General features: G+C 47.0%; 1 protein-coding gene across 2 annotated transcripts in view; it reads right to left on the reverse strand.

Annotated features, from left to right (window-relative positions):
- Nucleotides 1-26198, reverse strand: part of LOC119402891 (uncharacterized) — a 363615-nt gene extending 337417 nt beyond the window's left edge. The window contains exons 1-5 of one of the 2 annotated variants that reach the window (XM_037669932.1): nucleotides 26109-26198; nucleotides 9941-10095; nucleotides 3324-3514; nucleotides 3013-3092; nucleotides 1260-1361 (exon numbers count right to left, since the gene is read on the reverse strand). In XM_037669932.1, the coding sequence (XP_037525860.1) occupies nucleotides 1260-1361; nucleotides 3013-3092; nucleotides 3324-3514; nucleotides 9941-10081 (514 nt within the window). In that variant the 5' untranslated portion in view covers nucleotides 10082-10095; nucleotides 26109-26198. Of the gene's footprint in view, nucleotides 1-1259; nucleotides 1362-3012; nucleotides 3093-3323; nucleotides 3515-9940; nucleotides 10096-26108 lie in introns of those variants that run through there. The other variant, XM_049418540.1, reaches the window with a different exon arrangement.
- Nucleotides 26199-26687: the final 489 nt, after the last annotated feature.

The raw sequence follows: 26687 nt of genomic DNA on the forward strand, positions 1-26687 counted from the left end.
CGGTCACCAGACTGCTCAAGTAGTTGAACTTGTCAGCTGTGCTGAGCTCGCTGTTGTCGTGAACTGCTGATGTAAACTGGGTCCGAAATCGCGGCCACTGTCTGCGGTTCCCGTCAAATTTTAGGAGTTCTAGCTGCGGAAGCTTGCTCTTGCCGGAAGGTAACGGGTGAACGTTAGTAGGGCCTGGGGTTGAAGGCGACAGACATTCATTCAGTTTGACGCGTAGGTTCGCTGTCAGGGTAACAACCTTGTCACGGTATTTTCCAGCGTCTAACGTCTCGCTGTCTAACAGGTCGTCTGGCGTCTCTTCAAAAATCGCCTCATCAACTTTCTCTATCTGTCCGTAAAAGGAGCTGATTCGATCGAGGAGTACACTTACAGTAGCTTTCGTGACCTCTCGATTCTCTCGCAAGTTGCCTTCCGCCTCGGCCAACAGGACATCGAGTTGAGACCGCAGGCTGTTGCGTCGTCTAAGCTGTCGTTCCATTCTGTCGCACGCAGTCGGGGAATCTCGCCGAGGTCGCAGGCGCCGCGTCTTCTTAGCTGTCGCGGCTCCGTGCGTCGATGATGTCAGCGGTGTCTAAAGGTCCCGGGTTTCGGCACCATGTGTTGGACCTCTAAGCCTTCCAACTGCGGCGCGGTTAACATCGAGCCAAAAACACGTCTTGCAAGATGAACCGCTTTAATGGAACTAGAAAAAAAAAGAAAAGAAGAGGGCGAGCCAGCGCTGCCACGTGAGCACGCGTCAGCTCGTGAGGAGCATCCGTAATGATGATGTTTGGTCAGCTGTACGAATGACGAAGACAAGGAAGTCACAACACTTTCTTGTGTTTTATTTTTGCTCGTTATCGTCTTGTCGCTTGTCAGTGGAGTTTAAGTACACTCCTTTCTTGCTTGAACAATAAGCTGTGGTAAGTAACTTCCGTGTGTCTTTCGTTCAATCTAGTCGTTTCTTTATGTTCTTGTTTTAAAAGCGTTACAAATTAGCTCTATCTTAGGCACCAAAGAAAGTTGATTTATTGAGTATTTATTCTGCCACGAGCTACCAGTATGAATTCCTGTGATGACTATTCATTACAGAGGAACACACAGCGACTACACGTTTTACCTAGTGATTTCTTGATTGGCTCGAAAAAATAGCTTTACCATTGTTTTTTACTAATAGTTTAATGGCAAGAAGAATACTACGAATTAAGGTACATGCTTATAGACACAGTGCCGCACAAGTATCATTTTTGTCTTTATGTTAGATAGCTTACCTGTGGCAGCGCCATTCTCCATAGGCGTAACAAAAAACACGCTGCACTTCTTTTCCGTGTACATGAGCGTCATCGTTTGAAATGGGAATGGCTGTTGTTCCACTTAAAATGAAAAACAGGACGCATCAGTAATTTTCTATCTCTCGATTCGTTCACGGCTAAAGAAGGGTGTGTCTGGCAAAGGCATCCTCTGTCTGACCTGTCTGGCGTTAGGAACAATGTGGCATTCCACCGCGCTACATTACATCCGCTTTAGTCTAGCAAATCCGAACATTCAAACATGTCACACAGAGAAAGGCGTACAGCACATTGCCCAATTTATGAAGCGTCAAAGGACTCCGATTACGTAGTGATTTGTAAGTCCAGCTGCGTATTGCCAATTGTCCCACATGCATGATGCGGCATTTCAATCGACAAGAGCACGAAGAAATTTACGTCCAGCCTGCGGCAAGGACTAATAAAACTCGATATGGCTCCGACTGATAAATTAGGGCAGCCTTTTACAGTTTCGGATCCTGTTTACTGCCTCTAGCTCATTCCAGTAATGCATGTGATAAACACATGTCGCTTCTGCTGTTATTACCCTGGCTGAATAGGCAGCGAAACAATCAATGACCTGCTCGATTTCCTCCACTTACGAATAATTGATTCTTCATGTGCCTCTGCTAGGCGCATTCGCAGATTTCTACAGATGACAACGAATGGTGGTAGACATCCCGCGTAACAATAGATGCGCACCAGTAAATTCAAGGGCATGCTTTCTGCCTTGCGCGATACGGTGAACTTGTCTATGCTACAGTTAAAATTTTATACAATAATATTGTCTAACAATTCATTGCCGACGTCCATGAGTGATTCTCGATATGGTCCTGAGAGTTGCCCCGCAGTTAAAGTTTTGCTATTGCAATGGCAGTTGTGGAGCTTGAAAAAAGGTGAATACAGCAAGGAAGATACAGAAAACTTTCCTCTCGCCTTTGTACTTCAGCTGTTCTCTAGAGGTGTGCGAATACTGAAATTTTGAACTGAATCAAATACGAACCGAATACCGATGACACTGAGTTGAATGCGAATACGAAGTGGGTTTTATTAGAATAGTGTTCGAATAGTAAAGAAACCATTTTTAACTCATCTTCAAAGGTGCGCTTAGTGAACACAGACACAAGCGAAAAAATACAGGACATAAGGCAACACATACGTTTGCGTCTGTGTTATCTAAGCGTACTTTTGACGATGAATCAACACCAACTAGCCCACTTTAAACACTCCTCAAACCATTTTTAATGCAGCCCTAGAATTGAAATATTACAATTTTTGAAACAACCCAAGAATGTCACATATTATTTGAAACGAATGTTCTCAAGCATAAACAAAGGAACATTGTGATTACTTTTAACCGCCAAAACATCACAATTACGTAACCTGAGCCAAGCTTTATACAGCAGTGAGTACAGCCTTAAAATATTTTGTAACTGCAGGTTGAAATACAGTAGTCATCACAGTACTCAAGGTGATACTTTGTCAACAGTTTTTAAATAAAACTGGTAGATTGATATAAACAATATTCGATCCTTAACATCATCATAAAGGTCGTGTCGAAGATAGTAGACTCATGACTCTGCCACAGTGCAGTAGAAACACTGACGCGTGAAACCAAAAATGAATAAACTTTAAGATTTCGCTTTGTGTTCATCTCACATGAAGACAACTGAAAAGTTCAACTTCTCCCAACCGGTATACGAGTCTGTACGCTTACCAAATAGGGCCCAAGTGTCCATTGATCCAAGACTTTCACTACCTCCTGATGAGAAGTTCCCGTAGCAAGGAACACGCATCCTAGAACATATTGAAAGAAAAAAAAGTTCGGACGATTAAAATACTTCGTAAAGCAGGGGTTGGGCGAAGCTCTACGCGTTTGACCTTCGCAATATATTCAGAGAAAGAATTAGGCAAATACGTTATATGTACGTATAGTAATAAAAATCTACCGATGTTCCACACGTGCACCTTTCGCGCGACGTTCTCGGAGTGCTTTTTTTCCGCACAGCAGGGCCTGCAGCTACTTACATGTCGCCATTCACCTTTGTGCCCCACCAGAAGTTGAAGTCCTTATCGCTAATGTTATATTTCCTAATAAATGTACACTCCAGCGTAAGGTTATGATCAAGCTGGCTGGACTCTTGCGATTCCTCCATTTCGATAGTTTTGTCCGTGGAATTTTTCCAGTACAACCATAACATCTTGGTTGTGTTGAATACCTGCATGTATAAACGACAGCGTTTAATCATTCCTGAGATTTACGGCCTCATATAAAGTATGCAGTACATGTATGTAACATGGTGTGTCATAACGGTAACGTAAACAGAAAAGAAAAGTACAATCCGAGGCATAGTATTCTTCATTGTCTCGTCTACTTCTGTTCGTCTGTACGTCTTCTTCGTCGGTAGTGTTTTCATAAAATAGCGCATAATGAAGACTTCGAATTCACCAAGACGTCAGCAGAACGCTCCATAGTATAGCACTGACCAAATCAAACATTTGTCACACTACGCAATACGATTTGTGATGTTTTTGTAGACTGTTTTCCTTATGAGAGACCCGCATTTGATTATCACAAATATGTGAGTGCCTTTTGTCAATAAGACTTATTCCAATAGAAATACTTCAAGATTTATTTATTTAATAATTCTAACACTACTTTTATTATAAGCTCTTGCAACGAATAAGAACTATTCATAAAGCCAAATTGGCAATATTGAGAATCCACGACAACGCAGAAATCATTCATTGCAATGCTGAAAACAGCAAACCGTTGTCTAAATCGGCGAAAATAATTACCTATTATCCCATATTTGCTGCGCCACGCTCCGACAGCCTTAATTCTCGGCATTTTATTCCTACTAATTTTCTCAAGCAAAATTGCGTTCGCTCAAAAAAAAGCTTCGCTTCTTCGCCAAGACGCATTTTAATCCTCAATTGTTTGAATGCTTAGATAACAACTGGTGCAGCATATTGGATGTGATTTATATCCGCTGGCTTTTACCTATGCCCAAGTCAAGGTATTTTTTTCTGCAAGAGGCACTACATTCCCGCAGGGAACTGTGAAAAATGGTTGGCATAATTGGTTACCTATATAAAGCCAGGTAACATAACGTGGTAGCTCATAAAATACAAATGTTCATAAGATGATTTAGGTGCTGAGCGAACTTTTCAGCAAGAAGACCTGACATCGTCAGGGCAGCGACAGCGTTCCTTCTAGCATGTTCGTCGTTATAGGAGAGCGCACACTGACTACGGAGACATAGAGAGAAGCCGACACAAGCGCTCACTTTCAAGTAATGTTTAATGAAGGAAAACGGAAGAAAATATCATACAGAGCTAAGGAAGTCGATGGCAGGGCAGCAGACAGGCGTGACTGAATTTAAAGGAAAAGACAAGGCAAAGATTGCGGTGATAGCCTATGCGCATTTCCTATCACATCGTCTCAAACAGTGGGCTCACGGCATAAGGTCAAGGTGTTTTTTTTTTCTGCGGACACGAGGTGCGTAGCCTATGCCCGGCGGTGGGCAGACGCATTGAGTCGAGCTCTAGGTCAGTGTGCACCATTGACCTCACCTACAGATATGCTCCTAGCGCTTTGGGAGTCGTGTACAGCATCCCGTTATCTTGTGGCCGCGTTTACGTTGGCCAGATGGGTAGATGTTTGAATCTGTGCCTTATTGAACACAGGAGTCTAGTAAAGGCCCTGCTTTGTCTACACAATTATACATGCATCTGAGGGACTGCGGATTCTCCACGGATTTCACAGGCACCGCAGTTTTGTTCCGTGACTCGGACGCGATTACAAGTGAAATTTGCGAGCTGTTCCATATCAGAAAGGGGGGGTCACAGGTGCGTGAACCAGGCGTCACTTGCGCGTAATAGATAAAGAGGCATCTTTTCCGGGCTGCACAGCCTGGAATCTGGCAAATTTCGACATGCAATTTTTTAATACCTCGTCATGGTGTCACGCCGATTTTTAAGCAATTGGTGACGACTGTCGTTGAGTTTTGTATTCTGCGTAGTGACACTTGCGTGGTACACTGTATGGTATTTTCTTTAGTTTTTTTTCATTAAACATTAGTTGGAAGGAAGCACTTGTTTCCTGCTGATCTCTCTTTGTCTCCGTCGTCAGTGTGCGCTCTCAAGTAACAATGGATGCATAAAAACTCGCCCAGTGTTCTGCTTAGCATGTTCGTGTATACTTTTGCTTCCTCGTCCCCAATTCCAAATGCTGAGGGAGATAAGAAAGATCATTCGCGCATGCGAGGGAGATAAAAGAGGAGGGGCAACTGACGTATAATGTGGGTACCTCCTGCAGTTTTCCTTTTCTTCCACCTTTTATTTTAGGGGCAAAGCAGCTTAGAGTCTCGGCGTGTCGGCGTAAATCGAGCATCGTCCTTTGCTGTCGCGTGTGTATTGTCATGTCCTGTCCATTTGCTTGATCACAAGAGAGGGCGTTACCCTCAGCGCTTGCTGTGGGGCGAGAGAGAGCGAACGGCGCGCGTTGACTATAGAAACGCTCATTCTGCGATGAACGCTTAACTACCAGCTTGCAAGGGACAAGCACGCGCCCTCGTGTGCGAGAGACAACGCCTACACAGCCAGCGTCTGCAAGCGAGTTTCTTGATTGAAAAAACCGACTGCTCGCGCTACAGAGCCTTCACCGGCCACCCCGTACATATGGGCACTTGATCTTTACCTGCAATTTAGTGCTGGTGCGAGATTTCTATTGCGCTTAGTTGAACAAAAAACATTCGCAGCGTGCGCATGAAATAAAAGCGGACTGGTAGTCTTTGTGTCTAACCTTTCTTCCGTCTCTCATTGCCCATAAGCAGTCATTTTGCTGTGGGAAACACCGACGCACACTGCATGCACCACCTCCCCCCATGTTTGATGTTAGTGGAGCTGAAACACTCTTCCCTGCATGTTTCGCCCCTCCCTAATTTTTGCGTTCCTTTACTGCACGCTATAAAACACCGAACTCTTATTTAGCGCCTCAACATCTTTACATTGGTAGTCTCCTCCTCCTTTTTTCTTTTCTTTCGATATTTCGCACACATGCTGTTTCTTATCCTTCTGAACTTTTAGGTGGGGGGGGGGGGGGCGTAATCACAGCGTACAAACGGAAACACCTCGCTAAAGCCGGCCGTTACAGCGCTGAAGAAGTCAAGGCTGCCTGTTCAAACGTCAGCACCACTGTCATCGCCTGTTCAACAATTTTACAGCGAGAGCTATACTACTTGCTCTGCTCTAATGTAACTCTTGCTGGGTCGTCCCTGCCAGTGCCCGTGTCAAGCTCGTATAGAGGGCTGGCGCCGGCGCCATGGTCGCCGGCGCTATAGATCCAGAAAACATAGCTCTGGGCCTCCAACGCACTAGCAAAAGAGAATTGTGATATCACAATCATCGGCTTGTCACTTGTCCCCTGCAGGACGAGTGCCTCCCCCAATAGCCCACCGTCTCCTGCGCCAGCTTGTTCCATTGCATGTCCGCAAGTTTCTGGATTTTTTCGCTCCAGCTCACCAGTTGCCGTCCAAGGCCGCACTTGCCATTTTTTAAGAGTTGGCTCGCCAGGTTCTTAAGCTGGGGCATTGTCCCGCGCCGTAAGGGTTACCTTATTCCAGAGGCGACCGCTACAGGGGCAGCTCGCGCGAAACAGAAGTCGTCTTGCTCTTGTTCTTCGAGTGTCTTGATGATGATATTAACGCAGTCAAAACAACATATAGCATAGCCAACTGTAGCATGCGCACGCACGCGCGATAGAGAAGTCTTCTTCCTCTTGTTCTTCGAGCGCCTTGATAATGACATTAACGCAGGCAAAACCACATTTCCTGGATTTTCTCAACCACACGTTCATCCACAGCTACAAGGTCTGCCACCGCTTGTGGTTCGACAACAACCTCACCACAATCGCTACTATAAGAACGTGTGACGTCTTGAAATGAGAGTAGGGGAATGGTACGGAGCGTTCACGGTTTACCCGATTATCTCCGAGCCAGCTCCTCATCATCATTCACTTCCGGGATATGGCGTGATTTTTTTTGTCAATTCCGATGTTCGAACCGACCATGTGTTATCTCTCCTTCACAAGACGTAATCTCCAGAGGGGCTATCTTTTTCTTTTAATATCTTAGGATATTTCGTAGGCTATCCCTTTTTGTTCTCTCATCCACTCCCCTGTCTGTCTCTTAGAGCAACCTCTATAATTTTTTGTTACATTGCGTCTTATGTGGTCTCTAGCTTCTTTTAGAATTTCTAGATAGATAGATAGATAGATAGGTAGATAGATAGATAGATAGATAGATATATAGATAGATAGATAGATAGATAGATAGATAGATAGATAGATAGATAGATAGATAGATAGATAGATAGATAGATAGATAGATAGATAGATAGATAGATAGATAGATAGATAGATAGATAGATAGCATTAATTATTCGTCCTGGTCCAGCGGCCGAACCCCTAACCAGCGCCTTTACAGAGTGGTCGCTCTATCAAATGAGGTGGGGTGAGACTTTGAAAATAAGTTTCAAGATATGCTGCTCCAGCAGTGGCAATAAATGCTGTGGCTATAAAATTTGCAAGGGAGATGGGAATGGAGCTCGAAAATCGTTTTCAATAATATCTAGAGCTCTTTATTCTTTATTTTTTTCTGCATATATAATTTTTTGTTAACATCTGCTGTCTACAGAGCATTCCAATTTGGTATAAAAATAGAAACAAATGCTTTAGAGAAGAGCAACTAAAATGGCTAGGGTGCAACAAAAACTCAATTTTCATATTTCTTGCGTCTGTCGATGTATGCAAATTGCCACTTATGAAAGCTTTTTTATGTACAAAAAATTAAATTCACTCAGGCTACTCACTCTAGTTCCAGTTAGCTAACTGCTGCTAATTAACATGTATAAGATGTATTGCTTCCTTGTACCCTATAGTTCCCGAGAAAAAAGTACACAAATATCTCAGAAAGTTGTTTCTAAAAGTGTAGTAATCACGTAGATGTACACAAACATTTAGCGTCAACGTCTCAAAGAAAAAGGAGTAAAAATTATTGTTCAGATCTCAAGTACCCACGCGTGATAATTTTTTGAAAGATAAAGAAATCCTTTATCAGATGACTAAAAAATCTCAAATCGAATTTTTTTACCAAACCAAGTCTCCCCCCAGTTTAAGCTAACCAAGGAGGTAGGCGTTGGCTGCGCGAATGCGGATTAGGTAAATTTCTGAACATAACCCTTCCAACAACTTGCAGGAATCCGCATAACTGATTCGTTTCGAGTACATCTGCCGCCATCCAGAAGGCGCTTGCCACCTTGGAGTTACACATATTAACTGCTAGCAAAGTCATGACGCTAACTGGTATACATTGCGCCACATAAAACGTATTCCTACCTTGGTGATCGCGTCAGCGTGTGAGGTCTCATAATTCAACGTTTTAACTACGGAGCAGTTTAAGGGACCTCCCTGTCGTCGTCTTATGTCTCGCGTTGGCGTCACTCAGGTCCCACGACTGATACTCATAAGCCGAACAGGCAGCACGTTTGGAATTCCTGCACTTGCTCGCGCGTCAGTGCCAACATCGCTAAAGGGCTAATTCGTCTGCCCGAGCTAGCGAAGAGACATTGGAATGCCAGCTTCGGTAGTTATGCAGATATCTACAGAGGAGAGAAGCGGAGGCGAACGCCAGGGCAGAGAGACGCACCGCGCTCGAAGCAGCAAAGAGCATAGAAACAGTAGAAAGCAGACAATAGAACAGGAAATAGGCAATCGCAAAAAAATAAGGTAATCAGAAGAAAAGAACAGAAAGGGATAGAAAATGTCGCGTAATCCCACGAAAAGAACAGAGCAGATAAACAGAAGGAAAGAACACAAAAAAGCAGATGAACTCACGATAAACACAAGGAAAACGCAGGCGAATCAATGCTACGCAGTTCATAGAGGTCTCACTTGGGCTGGAACTTGAATAGATATTTTCTGTAGAAGCATGTTGCATGCGTCATCAGATTTTATTATTGAAATAATTCACGTATCATGGCTGTTATGGTGTGGCGAATATTTTTCGGCTTTCTGAAGAGTTCATGACATAATACGAAAGAGAGCGTTCATAAGTGCAGAGTCATTCATTCACTCCTTGTCCCGATGTAATACCATGTCTGTTAGGCGCCGTATTGAAGCCTCCTAGCGCAACTCTTTGTGCATGAGATTTCTTAAACTACAACGCCAACTTAATATGGAAATATCTATTGCCTTACATATTCAAAGTGCTGTTGCCGCTTCCCGGAACGCAGTCCCCAATATGGCTCTTCATGGAATACTTGCGCGTCCGTAGCCCGCCGCGACGTGCACTGTTAAACTTTAAAGGCCTAAATAATGCCAGTTCTGTGAGGTCTGGAGAATGTATGCAAATTACATATTTTCTGTCAAACGAAAAATCTACTTCATCAAGAAACATCATGTTTATTTTTATTTTTATTCATTTTTCTTCTGTCTCTCTCTATCATCGAATGAAATGCAGTAGACTAGGCGTCTCTGTGTATATACTTACATCAAGAAGAACAACGTAAAACAACAAGCGAGCACAGCTACCATATAAGACTCCATATCGACACTTTCTTTCACGGCACAAATAATGGTTTACCTTTACAATAGGGAGCATTTCTTTGCTGTCAGCCTTCCCGTTTTGAGCAGTTCTAGCAGCGTCGCTCACTTCTAGACATAAAAACATTCCCACAATGATAAGAAGTGCCTGTATCGGGTGCACTTTTAAAACTCCAAACATCGTCGTCGACACCTCTGCAAAAATGTGAAGAAGGTTATTTCGGTGCCGCTTTTTATTGCTCATGAAGTCAACGTCATGATAAAGGAAGCCTCGCTCAGAACATCACCACCCACCGTTCTTCTCAAAACATTGTGGTTTGGAACAGATGTCTCAGAACTACGCTGCTGCATTCTTATATTTCGTTTGTCACACTTGATGACATATGGGAAATACAATTGACACGTGGTCGTGACGTCGACGAAGACAGCAGTCAGACGTCCTAGATGGAACTGTTTATTTGGCCGAACTTGTGGCCGGGAATCTGAAAGTCAAACTACAGCAATACACTGATAGCGGCGAACAGAGCGTCAACCGTCGATCAACTGCTCATGGCTGGGATGGGCGTCGAGCGTTGATAACCGCCCTTGCTGGACAAACGCGAATACATCAAAATAAAAGAAGAAGCGGGCGTGGCAATATGCAGCAGAGTACCTTTTTTTGGAATATCCAACACAGTAATGCCCCCCCCCCCCCTCCAGATATTGACAGATAGTTCATTTTATTATTGATATACTACATACACGGTGACTCGACTACTCTTCCCCGCGTCGTTAAACTTACGAATGGCAGGCCACAATACCTGCACACAGGTAAAGATTTTTAATGAATTCTGGTGCCTAAATATGTTTCAAGCAAACCCATTTATGAAGAGGTTGTACTTCCTTTTCAATTGAATGACTGAATATTTTTGTGAGAGAAATTGTGCATCAATTCCTATAGATGCCTTACTACCATATCAAGAACATGAGTTAAGGATCATAGCTTACTAACAACTTACCACTGCAGCTAGGCGATAACTGGTCGTGCTTAAACGTACCTAGATGTCATTCGAAAACATCAAGAACATGTGCTAACGATCACAACTCACCACTGCAGCAAGCCGATAACTGGTCGCTCTCTTAATGAAAGAACAACTGATTCCAAAACCATTCAATGAGTGGTTGTAACTGCGCGGTGCTCTCAATGTCTATCCTCTTAAAAGCGCGTCACACATAGGCCAGTGCCTCTTGAAGCATTTCATAGAGGGTACACTGTGAATTTCCATGTGTATTTCCGTGTGTGGTAAAAGCATGCGTACGAATTCTGATGACATCGCCGATTTCGTTTGATATTCACAAATCAGTACTATGCATTTTCACGTCAGTAGTTGGACCTTGTCATATTTTAGAGTAGCTATCGCAGCGTGAGAAACGTCCAGGGAGCCATTGCCAACAGTTTTCAGGATGGCCGACAACTTCATGATAGAAAACGAAATTCTCCTCCTTGCACACCTACACATGAGGAACGTTGTGATAATGCCCTATTGTAAAAGTGAAAACCAAGAAACATTCATGTGGATGGTGTTTTACGCGCCTAAACCACGGTACGATGTTGATACATGTCGTAGTACGAGGTTTCGAATTAATTGGAACCACCTCGGATTCCTTATTGCGCACCTAGATCTAAGCGAACGATGGTGGTATGCATTTCACACACATCGAAATGCGGCCGCCGTTACAGCAAAGAGATAACATTCATCCTCACCCTTGCCCGTATAGGGCCTCACTCATATTTTGCTGGACTCAATCTTTCGAATACCTGTATTTACATGGCAGTCAGGACTACCTCGTCACTCTTATATTACGTGAGCTGTATTCAATGATTAGTCGAACGCGTGTGAGTATGGTTACTTAGGCATGGACGAGTATTGAGGTCATGTTAAGAAGTGTCAACGCAGCATTTTCTCGACGCTGCAAATCTCAGTTTGTTACACTGTAGGTACCGCACACTACACTCCACGTTTTTTAACACGAAAGTGTCTTATGCCGGGGTCCACCAAAACTTCCGTGACGTATTTACGTCACAGAAATGACGTTGAAATACTTTACACGATGAGATAGCAAAGAAAAAAAGTTCCGTCAACGGGTATCGGACCCACGACCGTGCGGTCCGCAGCAGCAGATGCCGGGCACCCTATCCACTGCGCCACCTCACAGACTCCAGAGACTTTAAAAACGTGCCTTTTATATATACCAAACACCCGGTCGGCGGGGTGGTTTTGCCCTCTGGGAGCGGTAAATAAAGTAATTGGTCATTACTGTGGCCTCCGCGATTAGCACCTGCAACGCGTTACACGTCCGTCCTATTCGGCGCTTTTACAATAGAAGTTCAATTTTGTCGATGCCTTAACACACGGCGAGGTGGCGATCTTAGCCAAGTGTCGTAAAAGCATTGGCCTCGCTCAAAGCATCACGCTAATTTAAACCAAAAAAATTGGCCGCGTATCTGCGTGCTTCGCTGCAAATGTCTAAAGACGATAGAAGAGGCGCTGCGTGAGATATGAACGCCATCTGGCTATACGTCAGGAAACATGAGTGCTGTGTTGTGGGCTGGTAGTTCCGGCGCAGCAGCAGGCGAAGACCGGCGGTGACCAACGCGTCCGGCGGGGACGGCAGCCAGCCCGAACACGCGGTTTCGCACGACGCGCTGAAGCAGAAGAAACGTCCGCGCTCAACGAGTACTCTCCACACACTCTTTTATTTACACGTCGCCTGGGTAAAACAGGAATGCCAGAGCGGCGCCCCATGGCATTCGTACATTGCAATACAAAACCGAAACCAAAACACAACAATGAGCTCGTGCAGAGGGCACGGAGGAAGGCAAGTTGCAGCGTAGTCGCATTTTCAGCGCAGGTTAAGAAACTGGGGTCTTTAGAATTACGTATGTATGCATTTTCTATTAAACGAACGCACCACCTAATACTTACCTACTGATGTTGCGCCTCAGATATGCGTAATGCTTGCTTTTTCATCGACAATGTACACAATTATAAACATAGACAGCCGTTCAAGATGGCTGGCCCTTGGGCAAGTGGTTCAGCTTTGGCCGAGTGGCTGAACCGAGTGACGTGCCGAAAAACGTTATAGGTTTCAAAACAGGAGAAAGTGCCTCAGATCAGGCTGGTCGACGTTTCGATAGGGGACCTATCTTTGTCAAAGGCACCTTGTCATCCCTGGCGTGTTAGTTTTAAGGGGTTAGTGATGACGTCATGTCCAGCGGTGGCGCGTCTGTTGCTGTTGGTAATTTCTGCCTGGAAAGAGAGAAACTCGAAAGCAGAGGAGTGTAGCCCTTGCCACATTTCAAGAGAGTTTGCAAACACGTTCGGGTCTGCCAAGTTAGAGTTGCAGGAAGCGGCAAAGAAAAAAAAGAAAGGGGGGGGGGTACAACCAAGCGAGAGGGCGAGTGCAGCCATCACAAAGAGTTGCAGAAGGTGGTGAGGAAGGAAACTACAGGCGGAGAGAAAAACCGGGCGGCTTACGTTTAAATGCCCGCCAAGGAGCTGCAGAAGGTGGTGGGGAAGGCAGCTACAAAAAAACGAGGTACTCGGGCGGCGTACGTTTAAAATTCCGCCTGCCTACTTTAAGTGATTTTGAAAGGGTTGCCTGAAAAGCTCCTGCTTAATGGGTGAAGTAATTGGCTGGCATATGCATCCAGTGTCGTCGGTGGCTTCCAAAAAACACACAGAAAGACAGACCAAAATTTCTCCGTTTAAGTATCCCTAGAAAGACTATCGTCTTTAAAAGAGCTCTGCGACGCGCGCCTGCCTCACCTGGCTGTAACACCGCGTTCCCCGCTCACGCGCTAGTCCCGAGAAAAATCGCGGCCGGGCTACCGGGGCGGCACGACGCGCTTTGCGTTTCCCTCTAGTCTGGCCGTGGTGTTGAATCACCTTTTAACATGCCGCGGGATGGCGACCAAGTTCTGCGCCCAATATGCGACGCTCTTCTGGCTATAACACCTCGTTCTGTGATTACGCTTTCACCGTTAACTGCTACAGCTACCACAAGGGTTTGTTTAACATGGACGTTAGTCGTCGGGATGGAGATGTAGTACCAATCATCAAAGGGGGTGCACCCACGTTAAACGGTGCTATACCTGGCAGGCATCAATACACATTGTACAAAATATCTTATATCAATATACAGTAAACATTCAGTTACTTCTGTAAGCCCCCGCCACGGTGGTCTAGTGGTTATGGCGCTCGACTGCTCACTCGAAGGTCGCGGGATCGAATCCCGGCTGCGGCGGCTGCATTTTCGATGGAGGCGAAAATGTTCGAGGCCCGTGTACTTAGATTTAGGTGCACGTTAAAGAACCCCAGGTGGTCCAAATTTCCGGAGCCCTCCACTACGGCGTCTCTCATAATCATATCGTGGTTTTGGGACGTTAAACCCCAGATATTAGTATTATTACTTCTGTAAGGACATGCTTTACTTTCGTGTTATTCCGATTCCTATGACGGAGGGATCAACCATCTTTTTTTCTTTAGTACTCAAAATTCGTGTGCAACTGAATATATGTGAAAACGCATAAATCAACGTGTGTGCTTTTACAAATGGTGAGCATTTTATCGAGTAAGCATGAGTGTGGACATTCGTAACAGCGCTTCTCGGGGGAAAGCCTGAGAATTCACTCATGTGTTCAGCCAAGTGTATTTCACGTAATCTCGTTAGCTGCATTTTATTCACTGAAACGGAGCATTGATTTCAATTGCTTGTACATGATTAACACTTCAGTTTTTTTAAGCACTTATCTAGTGCTCCATTATTTGTGTTATTAACAACGTTTTTGGCAATAGTTGTGTTGCCATAATCTAATAATTAAAATATTGTCAATTACTAGTAGCAGGTGCCCCTGACAAAACCGAGGCCTCCGTCTGTACAAACGACGAAATTAACAAGGTAAACAACATATTCGACATGCAAACCGCGTGTTTTCTACAGTGTACAAATATTTCCAAACACTCACTTACACCATACGCGCTATGATAAATTGTGTTGAAAAAAGCTAAATATAAAAAATTCCGCAGATCCCATGTACCGTGAGAATCCCATGTACCATCCCGCACATGCTTTGCATGTGCGGGATGGTGACCTTGGCATAATTTTTCACATTGAGCGAAACGTTACGGAATGACGCTAGAGAAATATGGAAGTGGTATACGCACACTCATATATTGAAGAGTCGCATATCTATTATATAACCAGTTGTTTACAGTTGCGTAACGATGGCAACAGTAACATGGGTGTTATCAACACCAGACGTGGTAAGCTGATATGTAGTGCTTATACTCTTCAATACCGGATAGCGTAAATCCGAACAGGACAAAGATCGAACACAGATGCACAGGACAGGCGTTACTCGCAAGGAAGCTTCCTTCAGGAAAGTTTCCCTAGATATATACACAGCCTTTAGATAGCCTTCATAGATTACGAGAAGGCATTTCATTCAGTGGAGACATCAGCAGTCATGCAGGCACTGCGGAATCAGGGCATCGACGAAGCCTATATAAACATAATGGAAGAACTCTACAACGGATCCATAGCCACTATAATCCTCCATAAAGAAAGCGACAGAATTCCAATAAAGAAGGGCGTACGGCAGGGAGACACGATCTCTCCAATGCTATTCACCGCGTGTTTACAGGAGGTTTTCAGGGCCCTAGATTGGGAAGAATTAGGGATTAGAGCTAATGGAGAGTATCTCAGTATTCTGCGATTCGCTGATGACATTGCATTGATGAGTAACGCGGGAGACGAATTACATACAGCTCATGATTATTGAACTGGATAGCTCGAAAGTAGAAGAATAGGTCTGAAAATTAATATGCAAAAAACTAAAGTAATATGGAACAATCTTGGCGGAGAACAGCGCTTTGCAATAGGTGGCGAGACACAGGAAGTTGTAAAGGAGTACGTCTACTTAGGACAGGCAGTAATCGCGGAGCCGAATCATGAGAGTGAAATAACTAGAAGAATAAGGATGGGATGGGGCTCATTCGGCAAGCATTATGAAATCATGAATAGTAATCTACCACTATCTCTCAAGAGGAAGGTATATAACAGCTGCATCTTACCGGTACTTACCTACGGAGCAGAAAACTGGAGACTTGCAAAGAGGGTTCAACTTAAATTGAGGACAACGCAGCGAGCGATGGAAAGGAAAATGATACGTGTAACCTTAAGAGACAGGAAGAGAGCAGAGTTGGTCAGGGAACAAACGGGGGTTAAGGACATCATATTTGAAATCAAGAAGAAGAAATGGATATGGGCCGGGCACGTAGCGCGTCGGCAGGACAACCGGTGGTCATTAAGGGTAGCTGACTGGATTCCAAGAGATGGCAAACGCGTGAGGGGGAGACAGAAAATTAGGTGGGTAGATGAAATTAAGAAGCTTGTAGGTATAACGTGGCAGCAGAAAGCACAGGACCGGGTTGATTGGCGAAACTTGGGAGAGGCCTTTGCCATGCAGTGGGCATAGACAGGCTGACGGTGATGATGATGATGATGATACACAGCCCAGTGTCACGCGCAGGCGCACTGAACGTGCGTTACAGTTACAGTTACAGTTGTTATGATTATATTTGTCCGTTCTCACGGAGAACGCACGCACGTTTCGAGAACCCGTGTGTATGTGTAGAAACGGTTCTTGACAGTTCTTGAACAAGGTCATCAATCACCGTGATGAGTGAGCACCAGCAGCTGGACCGGACTTGTTAATCGAATCCGTTCGTGATGGCGGCTATGAGAAGTCTACGTGTAGTGAAGTGCGACGTATAGGCCTGCCTGGCTGCCCAGGCGGCGCTGCGAAAGCGGTGCTAAAAAGCGCCCCCTACGATATGTTCGTTGGTTTCGAGTAGTCAGACTAGCGGCCGCATGTAGCACTAAGCTCAGATGCACAATGGAACCGCCGCCCTCGGTTGTGCTGCGCTTTGGATTTCGGCCAATTTCTGGCGTGGCTCAGTTCTTCTGGCCAAGCACTCTGCGTAAAGGCAAGACGCTCGCCAATGTCAAGTATGTTTATTACGCCCAGAAGATTGAAGGAACCGTTTCGGCACACTGCAACTCACTAGTGAAGCGAATCTCATACGACGTTGAACTCGAGGTAAGTTCAACGAGGCATGCTCGCTCGATTAGCGACCGTGGATAAACGAAAAGATTGCTGTTAAGAAAGCCAAAATGATGGGTCTTGATCAATCACTGTTGAAGAAACCGGTAATGATGGGAGGCCTGGTTCTCTCAGCAGATTTCTTGTAGAAAGCATTGACGCCGGTTTCTGCGTAATCCACGTGACCCACATTACGTACCACGTCGTCGAGTGGATGGTAGTTGAGCGTCTTTGAGGGGTGTTCTGTCTTCAGCTTCCTCACTTTCCTTGCGTGCCGCGGTGGTGTAGCGGTTAAGGTGCTCGGCTGCTGACCCGAAGGTCGCGGGTTCGATCCCGGCCGCGGCGGTCACATTTCGATCGAGGCAAAATGCTAGATGTCTGTGTTCTGTGCGATCTCGGTCACGTTAACGAATACCCGATGGTAAAAATTTCCGGAGCGATTCGCTACGGCGTCTCTCATTGTGGTTTTCGGATATAAAACCCCAGCAACTATCACTTTTCTTGCGTGTCAGTGTGTCTGCTTAAGAAAAACTTGGCAGTGGGCTAGTTCGTATTGGGCTCACGCGTATTGGAGGCCGCGGTGTCCCAAGGGATTCCCACTGACCTCCTCTAAGCAGCGTAACCGATCTATGGGTTGGTCCTCTCCTTGAGAAAATAAAGTTTTGATCATCATCATCATAGCGCCGCACGTTTCTGCGTCATTGATAGCGCTTCCTTCAATTTCTTCAATCCTTTTTATCTACAAGGTGTTAATGAGAACAATTGGTTCTGGATTAGCGTACTTCTATGTAAATCAGTTTCACTTCCCAAACTAGCTCAACGCACTGCAGCTGCACTGCAGTTTGTTGTCTCAATGCATCTTGCATAAGTCGAAAAAAAAAACAAGTTGCGCGCACTCAGACACCTTGACAAAATAGCTATCTTTTCTAAAAGCTTGCTTCAACTGCAAAATGAAGACCAGCGTCAGTGTAACTTTAGCTGAATAAGACACACAAGAGCGAGACCACATGAATAAATCTGAGCAAATGTGAGTGAGTAAACTCATCCGACTTCCCTTGCGTCAGTCAGCAGTGACCCACACCATTTTACTTCGGCTAAATTTTATACACATTTCTACTGCACATTAGACAGACTGCAGACAATGACAGACACTTAAACAGATTCGTACCCAAATTTGGCTTTGGTAAGAAAATTCAGTTTAAGCACAAAGGGGAAGCAATGAATGCGAGAGCAACAAATTGTATTGTTTTACGAAGTGAGGATGGCAGCTAACTGTTTTGTATCCGATCTCGCGGAACTACAAAACGCTGCTCTAAGTGAATACGGCCACTTTAATGAGAGATGCTCTCTGCATAGTCACTTCCCGTTGAGAGCGCAGCATGTAGAAGGGTATACGAGCCGCCCGCTGTGATGGCTGTCGAGATAGCGCTCCCGCCAGCGATCGCGACCGCGCCCTTAGATTCAATGTTCACCCCCCCTCCCCCCTTCGAGCGAATGCACCCTCCGAGTGACGGAGGGTGCATGCGTCGTTTTATGGTCGTTAAAGACGGCGGAACGTTTCCTGGCTGCGCATGCACCCACTGAGTGACGGAAAAGGGGCCGGCTCGTTTGATCTCTGCTTCGGCCGCGTTCTTCGACCCCGCTCGCGCGCTTGCTTTTGACCGCGGTAGAACATACGATGCGCAGGGGGAACTTATGAACTTGGACTTCATACGGGAGGGACATGACGGCGACGGTGACGGCAAGAACCCGTCGAGACTGTCCATATAATTGCTATCGCAATAAAATTTATCCGGATACTTACGCGAGCAGCTCATGCCCCTCTTGCTGGCAGGTAGCTAATTTAGAGCACATGCTCTGGCGATGCCCTTCGTTACTAGGCATCGATAAAACCATCCAAGCTAAGTGGTTCTCTACCATCAGCAACCCTAACAAAGGGGATCAGCTATGGATCAGGTATGGTCCAGAGAGCACACGATGCGGCGGTCGGGCTTAGCCTGTCTGTCCTAATGTGGGAGGAGCGCACTGTGCGCTAGTCGCGTCTCTCAGCAGAGCTTAATAAAGTCTGACTCACCAACCAACCAACCAACCACATGAACTGTTCCCAGTTTGTTCGTGAAGACACGCACTGCAACCTGTGATGTATAAAATATATTTTGCAAAGTTCGGCAGATCCCACGCCTTGTGGGAGTCGGTTTCATGCAAAACAGTCAGCGACCACATGCCGGATTTGTCACTTGTATCTAAGCATCCCGAAGTGTATCGACGTGTTTGTCTAAATATAGTACTCGTGCGGATGTCCTCAGCTTGCCAGGCACCACGGCTACACTGGCCTGTAAAGGGTAGCTCTCGGTCCGACTTGAAATCGGCACCCGTCTTAGAGTAAGGATCTCAGCTTTATCGCAACGAAGTGCAAGCTATTGTGCGACAATGCTGATATCATAAGTAGTGGTGGTCAACGTATATTAGCAACTCTTGACTATACCTTGCATAGTCAACGTCTATTGAATTGTTTTAAAACAGGGTAGCCAACATTACCAGCCCTAATAGCGTTGCCCGGACATGACGCTTCTATGAGGTCTTTTTCCTAAGCAGTTTGAAACACTGGCGTATCTCTGGCGTAGAATACTTGAGTGCATAGCGGAAGACCTGGGTTCGAATCCGGCTTGAGTCCCGATCTTTATTCGTTCTTTAAATCAGCAGTTTCCGTCATCGTCAACGCCGTGCACGCCGGCAGCGAATGTTGCGACACGAGCTTCTTAACGTTTTCGCATAAGGATTGGATAAGTCTATTCTTGCCGTCCCAGGGTCGATAGAGGCTGTTAATCACTTGTGGCGCATATCCAGGCCGTCAAAAGCCGGTATATGCCACACGTGAACGGTGGAAAGGGCTTTAAGACGTACGCGATAGGCAAGTTAGTTATTCATGTCAGCACCAGTGTATGGTGCTCGTCAAACACTCCTGTACGCCTGTGCTAAGTATCCAATATACCGAATTGAGGAGACGGCCACGAGATCGCCCAGACGTAGGCGGCAAAATAGATAGATAGATAGATAGATAGATAGATAGATAGATAGATAGATAGATAGATAGATAGATAGATAGATAGATAGATAGATAGATAGATAGATAGATAGATAGATAGATAGATAGATAGATAGAAGCCATAGATAGAGCGGAAAAGGGACGTGAATGTGAGTAGAAGTAATAACAATGTGATGAGGAGGGAGAGAAGGAAGGGTGAGGAGAGCGCATAGGATAGCTATGTGTGGTGTCACCCAGTCAAAACCATTTATAGTGCAACCATGTTCCTGAGTCGGGCCATGGTGCTGAGGCTTCTGGGGTTCGGTACAACCGACTTCTGAGGGCGCGGTCCTGGTGCCACGTATTCCCTTCCGACACTACATAATGCTCAGTGGACTCGGTGCTACTCCAGATGCATCGTGGTCCGGTGCGGGCCTGAGCGAGCAGCTCAGGACCTGGTTCTGCCACGTCGATGGCTAATCGTGCATCTGCTGCTGCGAGCGTGCGTCAGCTACGCGGTCGGCGGTACTGTGAGTGACGTCTACAGAACCATATACTCCATGTTAGGCAGGACGCGCGGATACTCGCGTAGGTGTACAGGACTGCAAAAACTGAGGCTTAGAGGGAAAGTAATTGTGTATACTAGTGTCCAGCAAGTGTATGTGTGTGCGTTGCATGCACATGACACGAGAGGGGGGAAGACTGGCTTGCCGGCTTCTCTCCCTACCACACTCTGGCATGGGCAGATGCGCCTTGGAATACGCCAGCCTCGTCAGCGATGTGCCTGACGTCGGTCTCGTCCCCATCCCGCCACACTGGGACTCTCGCCTGGGAATCTACACAAGAATCCCCGGAATCCGAGCCAAGAGGAACACGCCTCAGTGTGCCCTACTACAGGAGGCATCTGCAGTGATTGAGGAACGTTACTCCGACCGCCTCCATGTGTTTACCGACGGTTCGGTGAACGGGGACGGCTCGGCGGCCGCTGCCAGCCTCATTCCTGCACTCCGTGACGAGAGAAAATGCCGCCTTCCCTTCGCTGCGTCATCGACCACTGCAGAACTAGCGGCACTGGACATGGCAGCCGACCAGCTCGCCGAACTCCTTCCAACCGCGGCTGTGGTGTTTTGTGACTCGCGCGCCGCGCTTCTCACCCTCGCGCGGGGCGAGCAGGGCCCCCACATCGCCCAGCGCCTCACGCGCAAGTTTACAGTGATCATTAGAAGCGGCTGTGACGTGCGCTTCCAGTGGGTGCCCTCACACGTTGGATTACGCGGTAACGAGGCTGCCGACGCGCTTGCACGAGACGCCCACGACCCGTCCACACCGGTCACAAACTTCGTGCGCCCCTACGACGTTGCGCGAGCCTGTATCGCACGCCACGTTCGTGCGCTACACCCCGACTCACGTGTGGCTGAGGGGAACACAATTCACCCTCTCCTATCGACGGGAATCAACCGATGAGCCCGTGCTTTCCTCCTGCGTCTGCGCACTGGTTGCAGCCGAACTGCGGAAAGGCTCTTTCGACAGTCGGGAAACGGGAACCCTTCGTGTCCCCAGTGCCGGGCGGACGAGACGATCGCGCACATCCGGCTGCAGTGCCCTGGATACGCCGACCACCGCCGTCAGCTGTTCGCGGCCAACGGCAGGCTAGGGCTCCCCCACGTGAGTCGGGAAGATCTCCTGCTCCCCTGTGCTCATCGCACAACACTCTTGCAGGCGTGCTACGCCCTGTTGGATTTCTTCGGCGACGCCGATCTGTTTACGCGCCTCTGAGGCCCGTATCATACCGCCGCGCGCGGTTTGTTTACATCCCTGCGGCGCTCCCTCCTCGCACAGCCGGGCACCCGTCACGTAATGACGACATCCTTCTCTCCTGCTTAGAGTTGCGACATGTTCTGGGCCCATGGCAAAGCAGCACCTGTGCGCTACGTGCCACGAAAGCGCTGTTGAATTTCTTGCGGGCCACGAGTCTGAACGAAACTTTGTAAACTTGTGTGACTGTATGTGTTATGTGGTTATCACTGTATATATCATAATCGTCACCCAGCACCTGGAGTAGCATGTCAGGCGAACAGCCAGGCAAACATCTCCAGCTTCATTAAAATGTTTATCTCTCTCTCTCTCTCTCCTCCTCTCACGGCGGCCAGCATCGCGGGTCGCCGCTGCCGGTGCTCGCGGAAGCGGAATGACAACTTTTTTTTTTCTCTCCTTCTCTCCTCCTACCTTTTCTTTCGTCCCCCTCCCCCCGCGCAGGGCCGTTGAGGTGACCCCGGTATGGGAGACAGTCACAGCCCTGCGCTTCTCTCTTCCTCCTCTTTAACAACAAGAATCACTCCATTTGTCTTTAGATGAGTGTTGTGTAGAGATGTTTTCTTATCCCTGACTCCGTGTCTGAGGGCCCACGAACCCATTGAGTGTGAGAATGAGTGCGAGGAGTGAAGTTAGTGTGAGGAGGTGAGAAAGGAGGAGAGGGTATCGCATAGCATAGCCATATGTGGCATCAGACAGGCAAAACCTTGTATAGCGCAACCATGTATGGTATAGCTATCTACGGATACTATAAGAGAGCGAGAAAGGGGAGCAAAGTTTAGTAGCAGTGATTGGAGGGTGAGGAGAATGGGAAGGAGGAGAGTACAGGGTAAAACGTAGCATAACCATGCATGGCATCACGTAGGCAAAACTATGTATAGCATAGCCATGATTAGTATCATAGCAACACTTGAACCAGCGCAGCCTGTACCATAGGCGATGAACCTACGCTGCTGCAGTCCGCCGAACCACTTCCTCTCCGCGCTCACGTCAAGACGCCGCCCCACCGCAGCACCTTCGCTAGACACTTCCGCCGTTACCGACGCCGTACGGGGCAAAGTACAGGCCACGAGGCCTGCGCAACGGGCCATGGAATACCAACCTTTGAAGCACCCCTAACAGACGGCCACACCTACCGCAGCTGCAAGTACCGCCAGATGGGACTACGTGGCGTCGCCGTCAACGCGCTACGTCCGTAGCTTGGTCAATCGCGACGCGACATCGCCGACTTCCTTGCCGACACTGATTGAAGTCCTCGACGTTCGTCGCGTTCGCCGTCGACAGGACGCCACCTGTTCCCTCAGCGACGACCATACACTGGGAAAACCCAGGGCCAGTCGGTTAATTTTTATCCAGAAAACTGGAAAATTATGAAGCTTGCAATAAACCGCACAAGGCTTGAATCAGCGAAACTGGACAATTCTGCAGGGTAATCCGGTTGCTCCTGGGTTGTTGCTAGGCTTTAGCTACGTTAGTCACGACATGCATGACCAAACTCCAGAACCCAGCGTTCACAACTCTTATATACCTAGGGCACGTCGCCATTGTCTTAGGGATTCCATCGCTTCGGGCTCTCCTCGCAGCCGCCGTTGCATTTCCCTTGTATTGCAGCTTCGCACTTGTCGTATCAAGTCTTTTTATCTTTTTATGTCTTTATTCCCGTTATTTTTTCTCTTTCTTTCTTTTTTTATATTTTGCTCGCTTAGTGAACCAGTGGTGAGTACGCGATTTCCTCTTTCACAGCCTCCTCCTCACCACAGCTCTCCTCCTGGCGCTCACTTTCCTTTCCCACCCTCTCGCTACAATATATTATACAAGGCTGTGCTATGCTCTAACAGCGCGCTTGGATAGCCGAGTGCCTAGGACGCTTGCCTTCGGATTGAGAGTACGCTGGTTTGAATCCCGCCTCGCGAACAAATTTCTTTCGGCAAGAATATTTCTCTTTCGCTTTCGTTATTCCCTTCCTTCCGTCTGTCTGTTTGTTTGTTTTGTTCTGTCTTCCTCTCTCTTCCTGCACTAGTTCTCAGGGGTATTATAGGCCATGCCGTAGCGGTGAGTTGTGGGACCTGTCCACATTTTGTGCCACATACGTGTTATTAATGATGATAGTTTTCTGATAGGCGACACATTACGGCTACCTTAAAAGGGCCCTGCGACGCTTTTACGACAGTCTTGTTTAGCGCTGGAATGAGTGAAGTAATAAATTATATGGACATTCTCGGCATATTTTCGCCGTCGCCGTAGCCATCTTGTTCCGGATATGTAAATGTATGTATACATATAACTAAAATAAAGCAGTACGAAAAATTCCGAAGCACCCGACAGGGCATTCGAACCAGCCACCCATCGCTCCCAGTACGCTGCGTTAGCGTGCTCCGGCGAAATAATGGTGAGCCATTTATATACACCATCTACCGCTGGTAGCACGCAGACCTCTGAGGAGCTTGAGCGTGTTTTCTGTCAGGCAATGCTCCTACATTTTCTTTTAATTTAAAAACTGCCCTTCAGATGCACGCGACAAAGTGGCCCTTTTCTATACCCACTCGTGATGTGGAACAAACGAAAGAGCACGGGGTACACCTTCCGTCAGACGCCCCCGTGTGTCAGGAGACGCCTTGGAGTCACTTCACGTGCAGCAGTTCTGCTGGCATGCTGGCCAAAAATACTGCTGACCACGCCTTACAATCAACGTCGCCCGTTATGTGACGATATGCCTGGAATGTCGCCGACGCAGGACACTGCCGACAAGGCCAGCGGGATCTCTTTCACCTATCGATCCACCTCTCAACCCTTCAAGCAGATCGGTGTGTACTTGCTGGGTCATTTCCGATGCCAACGTCCGCTGACAAGTGAATTGTCGTAGCTGCGGACTACCACACCCACTACGCTGAAACCAGGGTCCTGCCTAAAGGTAGTGCCACTGAGGTAGCGCTATTCTTCCTCGAGACCACCCTATTGCGCCACGGTGCCCAGAAGTCCTTATCATCGACAGTGGTTCGGCTTTTACGGCAGGCCTAACTCAAGTGATTTTGAAATAAGGCCAGACAGCTCAACGGACGACAACTGTTTACCACCCGCTGACGAATGGCGCCACTGAGCGTCTGAATAAAACCCCCTTCCACATGTTGGCAATGTACACCGACGTCGAACACAAGAATTGGGACGCTGACTTTCCGTGTGTAACTTTCACCTAGAGCACGGCTGTACAAGAGACCACACAGATGTCACATTTCAAGCTGGTTTGCGGAATGAGCCCAAGAACGACGCTCGACGCCATGATAGTCAGCGTCACTGACGAAGAAAACCTCGCCGTTCGCCGTCTGCCTTCATCGCGCCGAAGAAGCCAGACAACTCTCCTGTCGGCGCACCAAGTGCCAGTAAACGACCGGCAGCCATCGCTGCAACAATCGACGAAGCCACGTAGATTACTAGCGGGGGGATCGTGTTTGGGCCTTGACGCTGATACGACGGCGTGGACTCGGCGAGAAACTGTGGTGATACTTCGGAACCTCCAAGGTGCTTCGGCGTCTAGGTGCTATGGAATATGAGGTCCTACCGGACGGCATCACGAACTCTGAACGACGCCGCGCATGTCCTGAAATCCGCTTCGTGCGCCTTAAGCTGTTTTTACGCGCTGGCGAACCAGAGGACTCAACTTCTTGCTTTCTTTATTATTTTCTTTTTTTTGCGCAGGTATTTTTTTTTCGCATCAATGTTGCGTTTTAAGCATCGAGTTGATGTTTTTTTCAGAGGAGGGCTGCGGCCCGTGTGCTTCTTTTCTAATTTCATGTAACGGACCCGTTACACGCGTTGCCTTGCGAGTGCCATGCCGGGATTGCTGATTATTTTAGATTTTTCTGATAAGGTTGAGCGCGAAACGTGATCTTTTGAGTGTATGCTGGAACTACAGCGGCCACCAACGATAAGGCTGGAATTTTCGAAACCATATGCGTAAATGTCGACGTGTCTTACCGCTGATGAGATTACCTGACGCCGTGGAATGTTCTCGCCGCTATTAGTGTACATTGTGAATCGCTTGTACCTTGACCTTTCATTTTCCGGGTACAAGCTCGCCCAATAAAGTATTGTGTATTTCCAGTCTTGCTGCAGCCTTCTTCACCTCATGATAATATGCTGGATATGCGAACGTTTTCTATCTGTGCTCACAAACGTTGAATTAATGTTGGAAAAAATGAAGGAAAGAGCACAGGGCCTAATACGCACCTGTGAGGGGTGATAACTTGCAGAGTAACGGCAAGGCGAAATTTTCCCGTTTCCCAGAGGACAGTCACCGTGTATGTTGTGTGCTTATCTACGCTTGTGTCTGTTTCTGCGACCCAATCATTTTACGCCGTGCAGCTGTTCTTTGGGAAGCAGAGCTGTGCTCCGAAAATACGCAGAACAATAGACCATTGATTATCAGTCAGTTCAATCTGTTTTGAAGTGCAGTATGCGTGACGTCAGTTTTGGAAACAAGCGCATAAACAAGCGGGGTCAAAATGGACAATGGAACTAGGCGCTGAAGGAGAACACGAGAGACATGACTGAGGAAGTAACTCATGCATCTCAAGTGTATCTCCAGGGCCCTTAAGGCGTTTTTCGCTCCGTGGCTGTTGGTCCTGGATATCGTAGAACTAATAGCGATAAGTGAAACGTCAAACCTGCATCACTTAACACTGAGTAGTAACATTTTTCTACGCACATAGCGCGTAATCATTGGTTATTATCAAATTTGCCCGAAACGATCATGTAGATCAACGTGTTTATTCCTTACAATGAATATTTCGATACATTGCTCGCCCA

This window comes from Rhipicephalus sanguineus, chromosome 8, assembly GCF_013339695.2.
Source record: "Rhipicephalus sanguineus isolate Rsan-2018 chromosome 8, BIME_Rsan_1.4, whole genome shotgun sequence".
Classification (NCBI taxonomy): Eukaryota; Metazoa; Arthropoda; class Arachnida; order Ixodida; family Ixodidae; genus Rhipicephalus; species Rhipicephalus sanguineus.